General features: G+C 42.8%; 1 protein-coding gene across 2 annotated transcripts in view; it reads right to left on the bottom strand.

Moving 5' to 3' along the window:
* Nucleotides 1-1,559: 1,559 nt before the first annotated feature.
* LOC133009529 (contactin-1a-like) overlaps nt 1,560-16,315 on the bottom strand; it is a 53,871-nt gene continuing 39,115 nt past the window's right edge. For both annotated transcript variants that reach the window (XM_061077051.1, XM_061077052.1), the window contains exons 14-24: nt 15,711-15,883; nt 14,768-14,891; nt 10,966-11,127; nt 10,517-10,666; nt 9,869-9,939; nt 7,583-7,817; nt 6,506-6,609; nt 5,652-5,841; nt 5,422-5,534; nt 5,154-5,310; nt 1,560-4,020 (exon numbers count right to left, since the gene is read on the bottom strand). In XM_061077051.1, the coding sequence (XP_060933034.1) occupies nt 3,944-4,020; nt 5,154-5,310; nt 5,422-5,534; nt 5,652-5,841; nt 6,506-6,609; nt 7,583-7,817; nt 9,869-9,939; nt 10,517-10,666; nt 10,966-11,127; nt 14,768-14,891; nt 15,711-15,883 (1,556 nt within the window). In that variant the 3' untranslated portion in view covers nt 1,560-3,943. The remainder of the gene's footprint in view (nt 4,021-5,153; nt 5,311-5,421; nt 5,535-5,651; nt 5,842-6,505; nt 6,610-7,582; nt 7,818-9,868; nt 9,940-10,516; nt 10,667-10,965; nt 11,128-14,767; nt 14,892-15,710; nt 15,884-16,315) is intronic.

The following is a 16,315-nucleotide window of genomic DNA, read 5'->3' as shown; positions in this document are numbered from 1 at the left end:
TTTTACCATTACTCCTAAATTATGAATTATTTTATCTGCTGTTTTTGAAAGGTGACACATAAATCTTCTTCTACTTCTTTGTTCGGTTATTTGACGTTGGTTGCAACCACCGGTGGGCCAGGCAGGAGGAGAAAGAGAAAGAGGGAGAGGAGGAAGTTAGAACAAGAAAAAGAAGAAGAAGAAGACGCAGTTTCCAAAGTTGAGAGTGACCTTTGAATCTCAGTTTTTTAAGGCAGCATGGATGAGAAACTATTAAAAGCTACACTTGAACTGAATATTTCTTCTGTTCTTCTCCTTCTGTTGATGCAGATCATAATGTGACCAAAAGCTCCAGAACTGCTGATAAATCCACTTTATGCTGAGGCTTGTTTCACTGTGTGAGAGAACAAATCCTTTTTATTGAACTTTATCTATAAGGATTGATTTTTTGTTTTTTGCATTTTAAATGTAACCGTGGTTGAGTATTTACATTTTATGTTGACTTAAACTTATAGTCTTTTACATTTTAAAGAAATATATTCTAAATTTGTCTATTAATAATAATGCCGTTAATACGTATTTATACTTCAGCATTCATACACATTTTGACCAATGGCTTTCCATGACTTTTCCATGACTTTTCAATAACTTTAAACCAAATTTCCATGACCAAACATTTTGTGAAATCTTGGTGTAAACATGAAAAAGTGCAAAAATGTAGTATTTAAGCTAACAATGAGAATTTCAAAGCATACAGAATACCTTAAATTACACAAATGAACGAGACAATAGTTTGATTAAGGTCTTTGTCTGTTGTAACCCATGGCATGTACTTTTCCATTTGTAGCCAAGCATGGTTATATCTACACTTCCCTGGCATAGTGCCTGCTCCCCCACCGAACTTTTTCATAAGTATGAGAGAGTATGCCAGCTTATATTTTGAGCGTATTTCTTTTAAAAGCATATGAATTATTTAAAACTCAGCGTAAATGAACGACATGAAAATATGAATACAACAAATTTCCATGACTTCTTCAAAACGTTTGGGATTTAATGTGTTTCAGAAACTTTTCCAGGCCAGGAAATAAACATTTAACAGTTCCATGACTTTTCCAGGTATTTTCATGACAGTAGGAACCCTGATACTAACAGGGCCAACATATAGTGACAACGTTACAATAACATTTACACCAATGGGCAGTTTAGAATCCCAAATTATCCTCACCTCAATCTGCATGTCTTAAGGCTGTGGGACTATAGGAAACCAGAGTACCCATAGAAAACCCCCACAGACATATTCCCAAGAGAGAGGTTTGTTAAAACTTAATACATTAGTCTATCTCTCTTAACTGCAATATTTGGTTATCATTAGTACTTTAATATTGTAGTACTGCTAGATTGACTTAGGTAAAGAATCTTAGCTGCAAATTTTACTCGACAGTATTCATCCCAAAGTACTCTCGCATTCAGAGAGTCAGCTGCACCCTCCTTTAGGCTGTCAATAATAATCTTACGCGTATTCCCCAAGACTGGTGAGACAGAAAATTCACTGTGAAACAAAGGAAAAAAAGGCAGAACAATTTAATAGTTAACTACACTTTTATTGTTCCTTATCCAGCCAATGAGAAGTTCCAGTTTCAGCCCTCACATGTACCGTTCTCGTCCAGCGGAGCACTGGACAGCCAAACACGCTGCCACTGCCTCCAGTGATGCCATACAAATTCCAACCATCTTGTGCAAGAGACCATGTCTGAGCTTTATACAAGTGAGATTCCTTTAGTTCGATGTTTCTCTTTAACGTCTCACCCTTAAACGTCACACGAGATGAAAGAAGCCTGGTTAGGCTCAGATCTCTACCGTCTCTGACATACAGGGATGTCACTCAGTAATGGAATGTATTTCAGATGAAGCACAGAGGTTGAGAAGTCGCTATGGTGTCGATTGGTTGCAAAGTAATGTACACTTCATCTGCAATGTCATGCATGTTAGAGCGTAGAGAGTCGCCGCCTCGACCCAAATGTCAGTCAAGGTTGTCGGCATTCATGCATTTGGCAACTCTTTTTTTTGTTTCGATTTGTCGCATGAAGGAAATGACCGGCAAAAGCACTTTGTGGTGGATGTTGATATAGTCACAATGTAAAAGCATGGCCAGCATCTGTCACACAACACGTGAATCGTAGGAATCCAAAACGCAGCATTTGTTGTTAGGGGAAATCAACATTTAAACAGTGAAGACATACACATATATTAATTATGAACGAAAAAATGACAACAGCTGATAATGTTCATATATTTCTTTGTTAAAAAAAAAGTTTAAAAATAATGGAGTGAAAACAATGTCATGACCTTTGGCTCTTTCCGCCGACATGGATGCCTTCGCTTATACCTTCTGTCAAAACAAGATAATGAAAAAATGAAATATACTAGATTTACTGTTAAAGGAGCTAGGCAAGTTGTCCCTTTGGAAAATATATAAAGTTAGCCACGGATGAATCAGACATTGCTCAATTACAGGAGGGCAGGAGCGTCGCTACTGTGACTCTCACACAAAGCCACAAATGAGAGACAACATGAAAATGTACAAAGAAAAAAAGCCAACATTCTTTACAAAGCACTGGCTTGTACCACCAAGGTCCTCGTGATACAGTCAAAACAAAAGTACTTTTAATTTAGCGTTTTGTTTTTTTAAGCATCGGTTACGACATTGACCCAGATGTTGAGATGTTGATCACTGCACAGATGTACACGTACAACTACAGGTGGTAAATCATCAGTCAGAATAAGAACAAGTTTCAATAGGTTTGATATGTTCACCTGGTCCCGTGGTTTGCTTTACATTCAGTTTTGCAAATATTGATTCCACGTGCTGACACTCTCCAGCACCTCTGAACCCTTTCAAATTGACTCATGTAACAATGTCAACATGCACACATCTTTAAGGTGGTTGAACAGACCATAACCCCGTAGCAGCCATTTTCCTCCCTTCCTAGCTAACATCACTGTTATACAATGGTAAAGACGGAGTAATCAATGCACTTCTGGGACAATGATTTAAGCCCGATTTGAACTATGTGTTGTTTTTTCAGCTGCCTCTCTCTGTGTTTACATGGGTTTCAAACACAGATCACAGCAACACTTCATTAGTCAGTTTGAACGTCATATGAGCATTCCCACCCCGAGCATGACATCAGAGGAAAATGGCTGCCGTGTGAATATGGTCTTGAGCTTGAGTGATTTGTAGATAAGCACTGATTCCAGGTCAAACCAATCTATTTCTCTGCATAACATCCATAGTATATTAGATAGCAAAACAATATCAATTATTGGATATATTATTTCAGCATGACATAAATAGCTTTTCTCCATGATGCTTGTTAAAAAATCAAGAATGTAAAAGGATGAGATTTGCTTTGACTGTATCTCTGTAACAGAGTATGTGCTTCATTTAGAAAAGAAAACATAAGAAAATGCCACTGAACTGCAAGTAAAGAGAGACAAAGACAGTTTTATAAACTGATTCACTTATCCTTCGCAGCTACTTGTTTACTTTCCCTGTGGAATGCACTGTGGGACAGATTAGAACATGTTATAGACATTAAACTGCCAAACTGTGTAAAGTGTAACGCTCACATATTCAGCCACGATCCATTTAAAAACAGCTCACTGTGAAAGATAAGTGGAGTCGTTTATATAAGGCATATTTAAAAAGTTGACAGATCTCCTTTTGACGCTCCTCCAAAGAGGTTGTTTTTTGTGGATAAATAAGGGATGTCTTTGTCCATTTCCAATTTTTTCCATTTCTGTCTATTCCTGCAAACAAATTCCAGAGGGGAAGAGTTGGAATATACAAAGTCCCGGGTTGTAGGGTGGAACCGAGAGAGTGTGGAAAGTCCCAAAGTCCTTAACAGGCGTCTAGCTTAAAGAGTCTTCTTCACGAGGAGTGAAGACAAAAATGGCGCTACATTCAGAGGTTCAGGCAGAGGAGGGCCGCCAGGAGCAGGGAAAGTACGCCGAGGGACTGGGCAGCCATCACACCGCCATCTGAGAGGCACACAGAGACACAGAATGTTAACAATCAAATACTGTATATGTTCCTTTCTTTTTACCATTCGTTTATCATTACTTAAAACCTATATGTCTGTTTTTGTTCACCTTATTCCTAGCTGTTTGTTTATTAATGTCTAAGTACATCGAGAGCTATGTTAAATTGGAGTCCAATGCATACATGTACACATACTTGGTAGTGATGTGCGATTCCACTTATTTTTTCTCAACCAATATTAAGTAAAACCAGGATTGCAGATACAGATACTTGGTGCAAAAGTAGATATAAACCTATAAAGACTATTCTGATTTGAGGGAAAAATCGTCCTCCCTTGTATGTCCAACTCTCACCATCTATAGACCATATATAGCGTGTGTTTGATATTATATCCCATCTGTATGGAGTCCACCATGAATGCCCACTGCATCTGTCGGTCGGCCCCCCCCCCCCTGCATCTGAAATCCCCCACGGCTTAAACTCCCAGGTCTGTGAAATCAAGCTGTCAGGTTGGGTCTGGACTGAACGATAAGGGATACGGAAAAGCACAGTTTTTTTCCCCCCTCTACTCATCAAGATCAATTACAGGAGCTTAAGGCCTCTTCTATCCCGTCAGCCTACAATCAGGCCATCGGCCAGAGTGAGGATCCAGTCACTGGGCAATCGAGGCTTTGGTCACGAACTGTTAAGTTTCCCGTCTTAGCCCTCCAGTTTAAGGTATGAAACTTGAAGTGACAGCTCCGCTCTGGCCCATGGGAACCCCTCTAGCTGTGACAAATGATAACCTACCACCAACTCTGAATCTGCTCTAATCCCACTGGCAAATGACAGGCCAGGATTGAACCGTCTGGGTGTGAGACCTCAGCACCATGGATTTAAAATGTGATTTGATAACCAAGGGCTTTCCCTCATTTTCATTCTACTGATGTGAAATTAAACCTCGGTGAAGGTGGTATGATATTTTATTACTCGGCCACTTATTTAAGTGTTCATAACAGAAAGTACCACTGAAAGGAAATAGAGAATCATTCTTATAAACTAGAACGGCACTCGATGGCATCAGAGTGCAAACCTCCAACAACAGTCCACTTATGAAACCACATTTAAATTCACTGAGGTCTGTCTGTGTTACTTGTGATGACGATTTGTGCCAGAGCTCCGTCTCCTCCATCTGTGGACGCCCGGACTTCCACCACATAGGTTCCACCTGGAGGCAGGGGGAGATCTATGTACCGCCGATTTGTTGTGTACAGGATTTGTGTGGAGTTACCCTTAATCCAGCACAGCACCTAGATTTATACACAGGTAAGATATAAGAAATGTGAGGTTTCCAACAGTTTTCATGTTTCACTTCAGAGAGATTATCATCTGCACTTAAGTATGTGTTGAGCTGTACTCACTTTGTAGCCATTTATCGATGACTCGGTATCCAGCGGTTCAACGTGTTCCCAGGCAATATTTACTAACCGTCCCTTAAACTTTTTACCTAATATTTTTGGCGGTCGACTGGGAGCTGGTAAAAGACACGAAAACAAAAATGAAGAGCACGCAACACATATGCAGTAGGAACTGTGCAATGTTGTTTTCACCGCACATGCTGCGGTTTAATACGAGAAATGGCAAAACATACGGGCTTTCTTGGTGTGGATCTGGATGTGTTCGCTTGGCGGCCCGAAGCCTGCAGAGTTGTAGCTCCTGACCTCGATGAGGTAAACGGAGCTGGGCTTCATCCCCTCCAACTTGGTGTGGTTCTCCTCTCTGGGCACCACCACCCTCTGAGCCCCGCCCTCGCCGTCTTCCAGCTTCCTCCAGTACTTCACCTGGCACACACAAGGACAGAGGTGAGATGGGTAGGATATTGTCAGAAGAACTGATCACTTTAGTGGAGTGGTGCAGAACGGTCAAATGTCATGAAAAGCAAAGTGCAAGTAACTCAGAAAAACTTCAAAATTAAAAAAAAAAATAGCTAATTTATAGAAACTAGGAGGTACGAAGGTTCTACTCATGGATGATGCAATAACATATTTTTGGATGCTCCATAGCTTGAGCCACAAGCTGCTTTCAGACTGAAACTGAACTTCGGATTCTCTTCTGAAATTGTCCCAAGGGGCAGTATGTAAGACTGCCCATTCACCAGAGTTTATCCTCCCCCTAGTATCCTGAAAGTATGTAAGAAACAAGCACGATTAAGTCCCGAGTGGACGAAAACAAATATTTCTGGGGTCATACACATAGAAAATGAAGATGTCTACTGGGAAAGACAACAGGATTAGAGATGTTTTGATGAGGCCCAACAATCGAAAACATGTGATCTCTGCGGCGTAATTAATAGGTCATGTCCTGCCTCCTGCATGTTCTACCCAGGCTCCACCCCTCACCAGAACGTCCTTTTCTGTTGATGTGAACTCGTCCGACCTCCTGCTACGTTCTACATATGTGAAAGGCAACCCCCCCCCCAGCATGCATCAGTACAACTTTGCTGACCTGGTATCCCTCTATATTGCCTTGTAAGAGCGGCCGCCACGACACCGTGGCTTCGACGGCAGAGAGAGCTTTGCCGTTGACACTCACAGGAGGTTCGGATGGAGCTGAGGAGACAGAATACAGTGGGATTAATAGGTTATTTACTGTGAGAGCACTTCAAGGACTTGCCCTTCATCTTGCATTGCACAGATAAAACTCAAAGGCAGCATATTTTAAATGCAGGAATATGTTTAGTCAGATATCGACCTGTGCACCACACAAGCTAATGGATCCATTACTTTGAACATAAACTATCTAGCACTTCCTGCTTTGTGTCTATTGGCTTTATGAATGCCATTTTTAGTCAGTGGTGCTTATGCATCATTTCATGTAACGTGAATTAATCACGGTAAGGAACAAGTGAAGTGAGAGAAATCCATCTTGGCCCACATTCCTCACTAGGCCATCGTGCACTATTCCGGGAATAATGGTTACACACTGTGTGAAACTGTCCTTGAATGTCAGATTGTCGCACTGAGCCTTGGGCCGTTACATACTGTCATTGTGTTTAAAACAGAAATACACAAACAAGTACGCACACAAATTATAACAGTCACACACGCATGCTTTGCAGGCTTAGCTACAGAATCATACACACTGAAGCGTTCCCAGGGTGCGATACCATGGCAACAGGGCACAGCCCATCACGTCTGGGGTGCCAGTGGTTATCTTAACTGTCTGTCAGTGGAAGTTAATAAATAGGCTAAATGCTTTGCATCCTTGGGCGAATTATCAGCTTTCTGGTTCATGCTACATAGATCCCAATAATCCCCCAGCAAGGAAAGAGAAAGAGGATAAGATGGGTTCACTTTTCAAGGGGGTATTAAAATTCCTCACAACTATACACAAGAGCTGCTATTAAATGGCTCCTACTCCCATTGAAAACCCCGGTGGTGATAAGTAGCTGACACTGACAGATGGAAATGGCAGAGTGTTGGCATACTGAAGAATTTGTCCATTCTCTGCAAGATACTGAGGACAAACAGGATCGGGTCGATCTGTGACACTGTAGTGAGATTATTTGGGCAAGCTGTTTACCATCCAGCGCGGAGTAAATGATGGCTGTGAGGCTGTAGGGTCCCTCTCCTTCGCTGTTGAACGCTTTGACTTTGACCTGGAACTTGGTCAAAGGGACAATGGACGACTCTTTGTGGACGTAGCGGCTGGCCTGGGGGTCGGACACTATCACCCTCCTCCACTGGTTGTCATCTTGAGGTTTAAAGGCCACGATGTAGCCAAAGTTGGAACCGTAGTAGTACTGTGGCTGCACCGGCTGATGAGAAAAGGAAAACATCACAAATGGCGTCACATGTTTTATCGAACACAACACTCAACCCTGGAACTCTTAACAAGTGCAAATGTTTTTCATAAAACTGAATTTGCTTTATTACTGTTCAGGTGTGGTTTCTATATATAAGTTTGAATGATTTACACAACTGCTGTTATTTTTCCAAACAGCTTTTTCAAAAGTTCACAACATTTCAAAAATAAAAGCCCTGTGGATGTTGTGCTTTTACTTTGAAGACAACTTACTAAAGAGGAAGTGATTCTACAAAGGTCCTTGACATGATGAAGATCAGCACCCACGACACCTGTGAATATCTGTGTCAGTCCGATATGATGAAATAAAATGTACCAAAAGGATCTGATGGGACTGATATTATTGCTCATTGGCCACCACTGCTAGTTTTTTCGAGGACGCAGAAGAAAACATGTTTCGTGGTCTGCGGACTGCCTGTTAAGCCCCGCCCCCAAGAACTGCAAGGCGCTGTTTGGCTCTTTATTCAACTAAACTCATCGTGAGCCCAAACAGACCAAATTCAACACTGCACTTCCTTGGGAAATAAAGGACACGCATGTAAAGGGTGAAGGCGATAAAAAAGAACGGTTCTCAAGATACAAGTTCCACATACAGACCGTTTCTACGATTACTACGTCCATCCTGTCAGATTTCACCCCACTACATCAACCACTTATGCTATAAACTCGGATTAACAGCAGAACCCAAAGGGTCAAGTCCAGCAAAGTAAAATCACTGCATTCTGTGATTTACATACACAGAGCTGGGACACTTTGCTGGCTCGACCCTCCTGATGACTCCTTCTGCCGCATTTCCTCTGCTGGAACTCTTGTTTTATCATAGCGCCATATGTCTACTAAGACCTGCCTGCATTAGGCATCGCTAACCCCTGAACACATCGCTTGCCTCATCCTCCAGCTGCTCTGGAATCGAACGTCTCTTCCTCGGCCAAAGGAAAGGCAATTTAGCCATGAGAGCTTATTTATCAGCGGCTGCAGCAGGAGAGTGCAGGATCACGTTTCCGTCCACTTACTGATGTTTGTGCAATAGTGATCGTTTTGTTTGATCGCTCATCCTTAATTTCCTCTACATGCACCGTGTGGCTTGACAGTTGTCTGCCCCGTCTCTGATCTGTTGATGTAAAGTGCTGCAACAGAAATCTTCGGCTTCCTGTAAATCTGTATTTGAAGCGTCATAGCTTTGATTTGTTGTAATGTTTTTTTTACAATATCCCGCTCTACTTTTAATTTGCATTGTCAAACTTACAGCCCTGTAATTGGCTGCTTAGATCAAATGTTGCCAAACCTTTCCAGTTGTAATCAATCAAGTTGATTGAGGAAGACTTACTCTATGTCCCATTCACAGCTCTCCTTCACCAACCCCTCTTCTTCTAATCAGCTGAATGTTTGGTGTCTTTAGTGAAGTCTTGACCTCACCGTGTAAAGTGCCTTGAGATAATGTATGTTGTGCCTTAGCGCTATACAATTTTGATTGAATTGAATATTTGCTCGTAACTTTGTCCTCTGGTTTATTGTTACCTCTGGCAAGATGATTAAGTTTTCACGTCTGTCAACATGTTTGTTGGTTGGGTTGTTTGTTTGTAAGCAAGATTTCTTAAAAACTACTGAATGGATTCACACAAAACTTAGTGCAAGGATGTGGTATGAGTAAGAAAAGAACCCATTCAATGTTGGAATGGATCCAGATCAGACAGCAGAGCCAGGATAATTTTGTTAACATTCCCAGGGAATAATTCAAGGATCTTGTTGAAAGAAATCTCACACTTTAAGGGAACTGATATCTATGAGTGTTTGAAATGTGGTGCAGCTTGTTATGAGGTATGAGCTCAACTGAGTGACATTACATTTTTTCCTTTAAACAATAAAGTTCATTATCAATCATCATTATCGGAAATTGAATAAGGTTTTTCCTCTGGTAACTTAATTTGGTTGGGCATGTTGCAGCAGCACCGTACTTTTCCATAACCTTTTTACCCCGGTGCTCTGTGGGAAGTCCAGACCTACCGTCCACGTGATGGTCAGCTCTCTGCTGGTCCCTCCACCCCCGCCGATGTCCGAGGGCGCCACCACAGGAACTGCAATGAGACAGCAAAAGCAAAAACCCTCAGGCCACATGCCGAGAATCCACACGAGCAACGCCAACCCACACAGGCTGTAACCTCTCCCTGGCAGCGCTACTGAAACATCCTTCCTCCGCAAACACAATATCAATGTCTTCCCCCCCGTGCCAAACGCAACACCTTAATGTCTATATGGGAACGTTGCCACCGGTGGGGGGGAAGGAGAGGCTAAGCGTCTCGAAGCTCACTCTCCAAGGATGATTCTTTTTTAAGAGAGGTTACTGTAGGTCTGTGATTTCCATTTTATAATTGAATATCAGTATAGAGTTTCAGCAAGGGGCTCATTTGTAGCGGTTTGTGTGGCGAGCTTGGCAGGACGCTGGTGCCGTAGGAAGTGCAGCACGGTGGCTTTTCTGCTGACTCATTCCTACAGCGCTACGTAACTTAAGTAAACACGGCTATAACAGAATGATGGCGAGTAAATATTAGAATGGAAAGCTGGACTGTGCTACCACGTCTGCCGTGACCTTTCAAGTTACTCCCACAAATCTTGTGTACCGCACACTGGACTTGAGTCGGGACGCAGTCTTACTTGCTTCCAGGGTCGTGTCTTTGGGCGACGGGCTGCTCGGGTCTCCTGTCCCCAGGGTGTTGGTGGCAATCACCCTGAACTCATACTCGGTCCAGGGGAGCAAATCCACCACGGTAGCTGTCTCTGTGTTTCCCTCTACATCTGCAGGAGCTGCAGAGAGAGATGCACGATTTAGTTTTACAGCGCCAAAATGTCAGGGTTACAGAAGCTTGAACATGTTATGTATATGTTAGAACATATACAGCACGTGTTGCTCTGTCAAATAAAATCTTTAAATCAATAATTAAGTGCCACTTTCGGATTCCATTCCTATGTTTATGTCCTTGAAGCGTGAGTAAAGGACGTTTCTAAGAGACATTCACCGCCATGTAGGTCGGCAGCATCATTTTGTCAACTCAGCATTAAGGCACCAGTGTTTATTTGACTATATACAAAAATGGAGTTCTCACATGTAGAGGCGTTCTTCCACAGGTCTTTCTGGATGAAATCCCTGTACTGGATGGTGTATTTGGAGATGGGGCTATGGTTGTCTGCTCCTCGGCTCCACTGCAGCGTCACACTCTTGTCGGTTTGGTTCACCACTCGCAACCCACCTGGGGCCCCCGGGGGTCCTAAGGTAGAGGAAAGAGACGAGTTAGTGTTATGCGATCAGAAATTAACTACAGTGTGGCTGCAGGATTGAAGGAGGAATTTAATGAATTTCCACTTTGACTTGTTCCTCAGGGAAACTGCGAACACGCTCCTTCGCACATGTTGTTGAAAAAGAGAAAGACAGAACAGTTTTCTTGAAAGAACTTTAATTAAGCTCTGAGGGGAATTCTTGTCCAAAGTCTTGAGCTCTGTTACAACTTTGTAATTCAACACCAGTCTCCAAGATGATGCATATGAAACATATCAGAGCTTTTAAACATGGTCTTTCTACCGTCTTCTTTAACAGACGTCAGCAAAGATGATGGATTAAAGCGCTTAGAGCTCAGACCCCCGCTAACATATATAAACTGAAGCTTAAGCGAGATCTTTTGAATCCAGCGTGTGTCTTTCTTGGTCTCTCGCCTGCTCCTCTCAGTTGTACCTCTGGAACATAAAATGGTCTAATAGAAAACCCAGACTGTGTTGGGTTGAGCCTCCCAACCCACAACCCTACAAATCAGCCAAGATTATTTTTTCCGAGCCACGGATATGAGACAAATAAGGCGATTAGACAACTAAAGCTGGACAGGCCTTAAGCTTCCCCTCTCCTTTAAGAGTTGCAGGGTAAAGCATAGCAACTTGTGAAAAATCTAGTTTTTCGTTAAGATTCAGCCCATGGGATTAAATATTGTGCTGATTATCTGTGTCTGTACAAACATTTGTCTGGATAAACTCTTAGCACTCCAGTTTAAGACATACATAGAAATATGTACAATGTAAACACTGAAAAGGCCAATGCACACCTTCAAAAATACAGTGGAGAGGTGTGTAGGAGAAAAAGCACATGCAGGGGAGAGAAGAGGAATCCTGCACACTGTCCTGTACAAAAAAACTTTATTAAATCTACAACGTTTAGTTACTGTGGGCCTTCCTCTTTTTTGCAAGTACAGGACATTGTGCAGGATTCCTCTTCTCTCACCTTAATATATGATATCAAAATGAAAATTACATGGATAGAAACTGACAATCGACAACAATCAAGTTAATGAAAAGTTCTCCTGACTCACAGGCACTTAAGTTAACACGGCTGTATTTCAACACTGTTCAGGCAGGACTGAAACATAATGCTACAACAACACACACACACAACCATCATATGGGGAGCAAGGACCTCTCCTCTCCCTATCACAAATCCCTACTAATAACAAGCTACAGGTGCGGAGCTGTGTGTTTTCAGCTGGGACGATCTCCTGAAGCCGATCTGCTTCCTCATTTACTCTGATAAATAGCCATCTTTCATCCCTCCCTCGCTGCGCCCTGGACTGCTGGCACTTGGCGCTCCATTTAGAGCGGCCCACGGCCCTCCTGTGCTTTCGGTTACACTCGGGGGGGAGACACGTCACAGAGTTGGCCACCGCGCCTTTACCTGGCCATCTGTCAGCACCTGCATCTGAAAGCAGGGGCGGCATAGGAAGCACAGCCAGGGCACAACAAGGATCAGTGGCGAACCAGATCACTGCTACGCTTCCTGGGTTCCTATCTGAAGTCAGCCTTTGTCCGCCAACACCGGGCATGTTTGGAGGAGTGAAGGGGGGGCTGTAAGGCAAGCTCTCAGTCAGCAGGAGTCAGAGGGGGTGGGGTAACAAATGATGAATCATCCAGGAGATGAAATGACAGACAGAGCACTGCGGAAGTGTGGCAGTGTTGATTTGGTAGAAGAAGTGCTGAAATCAACAGCACTCCCTTTCAAATGACTGTGGTGAGAGAGATATCCTACACAGTTTAGTCAAGTCTCATTGCAATGCATTATACATGTACCAACACTCTCTCCTCTGTTTAAAACTGTTTTTGAGGGGGGGTATTTTCACCTTTATTGATAGGATAGTAAGAATTACAGGCATGAGTTGAAATGCACATTAAAAAACTGTCCTTTCTTTGTCTTCTTCTCTAGTGCAGTTGTCAGAAAATGAAGAATCATTCTGCACTGAGCAAAGTCCAAAATGTTCGAACTTTTGCCAAAATCTGACTCTTTAATCTTTTTTTGTGCAAGAATCCTCCTCCTCTCATTCGGGCAGGAAACACGAAATGGGAAGGGAGGGCACGGAAGACACACAGCTAAGGGCCGGGTCGGAATCGAACCCCCGGCCACTGCAGGCGGACTAAAGCCACTGCAGGAGGACTAAAACCTCTGTATGCCTCTAAACCCTCTACTCTATAAAAGAATTTTGTGTTGTTGAGTTATAATGAAGATGAATGGAAGCTGAAACTCAACTCCATTCATCAAACGTCTCTGTGGCACAGCAGCTCTGCTTGTTCTGTTGAGTATAATCAAGTCTACAACTGTGTCTAACCATGCAGCCCCAGCAGTAGCAGCAGATTGTTATCAGCTCACAGAGAAGAAACATAACGCAAACACTTTTCAGTTTCTTTTTGAAGCTCACACCACTTTATGACAAATATGAGATAATTAGCAATGTACCAACACAGGTCAGGCAGCAGCAGACGGCTGTAGAAGCCTTTATTGGTGCTTAGTGGATCATCAAATCGGACAGCCTGAAAAGTTACTCTGACCTTTTCTAGGTGGTGGTGGTAGATAGTTGTGTTTCTGGCTCCTGCACAAAGACATAATATATTTCCCTCCATAGCTTTTCCAGACCTTTCTCTTTCTCTCTCTCTCTGTATTTCTCTCATGAGGTGTCTCAGGGTTGACAGATTATCCAGCCAAACAGGCCACGGTCTGGTTCCTCTGGAGAGATTTACTCCTCTTCAAACACGCACTGTCGAACTTTGCCACTTTTTTTCACAAACACACATGCACACACAATAATGAACTTTCCAGCTGCATATAATGGTCTGATAATAACAGCTGGAGAAGTTTTTAATGAGTAATACAGGAATATTTGTCTGACGCACCGTGGAATTATTTTAAAAGTCATGTGTCGTGTGCTTCACCCCGGAAACTTGGCCTCAGATCTATAAAGTATATCTCTGGAACATTAAATTGTGACCACTCCTCCTTCAAATAGTCACGTAAGTCATTTCTGTTCTCAAAGACCAAATTATGTTGTTTTTATCCAGTCTGAGTTTACAGATGTTTTCTGATTTCACCGTAGCAGCGACCACAAACAAATCAATGCATGCACCATAGTATGCACACTGAAAAGCGTATCAGGGGTCAGTGGAGGTCAGTAGTTGGTCTTTCATATGTGACCCAAAATGGGTTTGCGTTCACATACGTCCAAGACCACTTCCTAATGTGGTCTGAGTTGTTAATACCAGGTCTGAGAGGGTGTCCACACAAACAGGCCCCTGCCGAAAAGGGATTTAAACCAGGAACCTTCTTGTGGGAGGCATCGCTGCAAACCAGAGTGGCATCGCCATAAAATAAAGAACAATGTAAGAGAAGCATATCTAAATATTCTGAGGTATCATTTTACAGTTTGGCACCTTCACTTATCTGCTTCATTGGGTGTGTGTGTGAGGAAAAACAAAATACAGTTCCTGAAGAAACTCATGTGTTCATGTAGGAGCCCACTGTTTCGGATTAGACGGAGATAATATGTTTTCATGTGCATATGGCTGTAGATGAATATTTATAGAATTGCACCAATCAAGACTCACCCCTGACAACCAGGTGGGCAGAGGCGGTAATGTTGTCGACGGGGGTCTGCGCAGTGCAGCTGTATCGTCCGGCGTGCTTCAGCTGGGCGTGTCTAATCAGCAGCTCGCCGTTCGAGCTCCCGTTCTGCAGAAAACAACCAAATATTCAAAAGTTAATTAAGCAGACACGAGTGTTTCCACTGTGTGGGAATGATCACATCAGATTGGTTTTCTCACTCAGCCTGAAACTCATCTTGAAATATGGAACAGGACATAATTATTTCAGACACCTGCAACATCAGAGAGACTGAGATATCAACATTAAGCAGCCAATTAGAGGGAGCTGCATATGAGCTGCAGCTAAAGAGCTATCAACTCTTCTTCTGTGAAGAAATGTCAAACTCTGCATACAGTGTTTGCTCCGGACAGCACTTTCATTAAAGAAAAGGTAAAAACCATTAAATACGTACATTACTACATGACTGCATTCAACTCCCCATTTGAGGCTCAAACTGGTTTTTGCTAAAACCACAAAAAGAGTATGAATTGGAAGTGGACCCTGTTTTTTATTTTAAAGGGGAAAGTCCTTTTGAACAAAAACAGGGGGATCATCCATCATAATCATAATATGGTGTTTGCTGAGCGGGCAGAGTGACACATAAGAAATGCTAACCACCGGTTTATGGTCAGAGCTGCTCTACGAGAGAGAGCAGGTCACGTCAACAATAATGGATGTTCAAGGAAATTGGTTATTAAACTGATATACAATCCATTTAGAGGAGGAATGTGAAATTGGCTTTTAGAGACCTATCCAGTGACAGCAGGACATACTTTTCCATTTCCGACATCAACCAAAACCTCAAATATGAGTTAACGTGGATGAACTCCGGGCAGGAGCGGCGACATTGAGGGGAAAGGAGGGTGGGTGTGTGATTTCTCCTAACCGACCGATATGACGTCTTACCGGTGTGCGTTCATAGTGCTGGCTCTCCTTGTGCAGGTCAATGACCCGGCCGTCCAGCGACCAGATGAAGGTGATGTCCAGGGAGGAGTCGTGGGAGGCGGCGCACTGCATCAAGGTGTTCTCACCCACTTTAACGTCAGCGTTGGCTGGCGCCAAGGTGATCTTTGTGGAATCTGAGGAAAAACAGGAAGAGGATGAGGAGATCGGTGATGATGAGGGAGAAACACAACACGTGTGTTTCGGTCCTGTCCTCCTGGACATGCTGGACAACACCTCAGAGAGGTTTTAAACATTGTGCTGAGACCATGTGCAAAGAACGTCCATCTTTGGAGTATTAACCGGACATCAACCAATAAGGAGAGAATCCTTGGGCAGCATTGCCTTTGTATCCGTATTCTTCTTCTATGTAGAAGAAGAATATTGTTGGACTGGAAGTCACCGTTTGCTCTCAAAGCCTCTTTGTCATTCAAAGACCTCATGATGTTCTTACTGCTGGAGAAAAGTCAAGTGTCACATGTGCAAAGTTTGAGTCTTTGCTGGCTACTAGGGTTGATTCAACAGCAAAATTAAAGATGCTACAGGACAAATGAAACGTTTCTTTTTAT

The sequence above is a fragment of the Limanda limanda genome, chromosome 8 (assembly GCF_963576545.1).
Source record: "Limanda limanda chromosome 8, fLimLim1.1, whole genome shotgun sequence".
In the NCBI taxonomy this organism is placed as follows: Eukaryota; Metazoa; Chordata; class Actinopteri; order Pleuronectiformes; family Pleuronectidae; genus Limanda; species Limanda limanda.
This window is presented reverse-complemented; position numbering and strand designations above follow the sequence as displayed.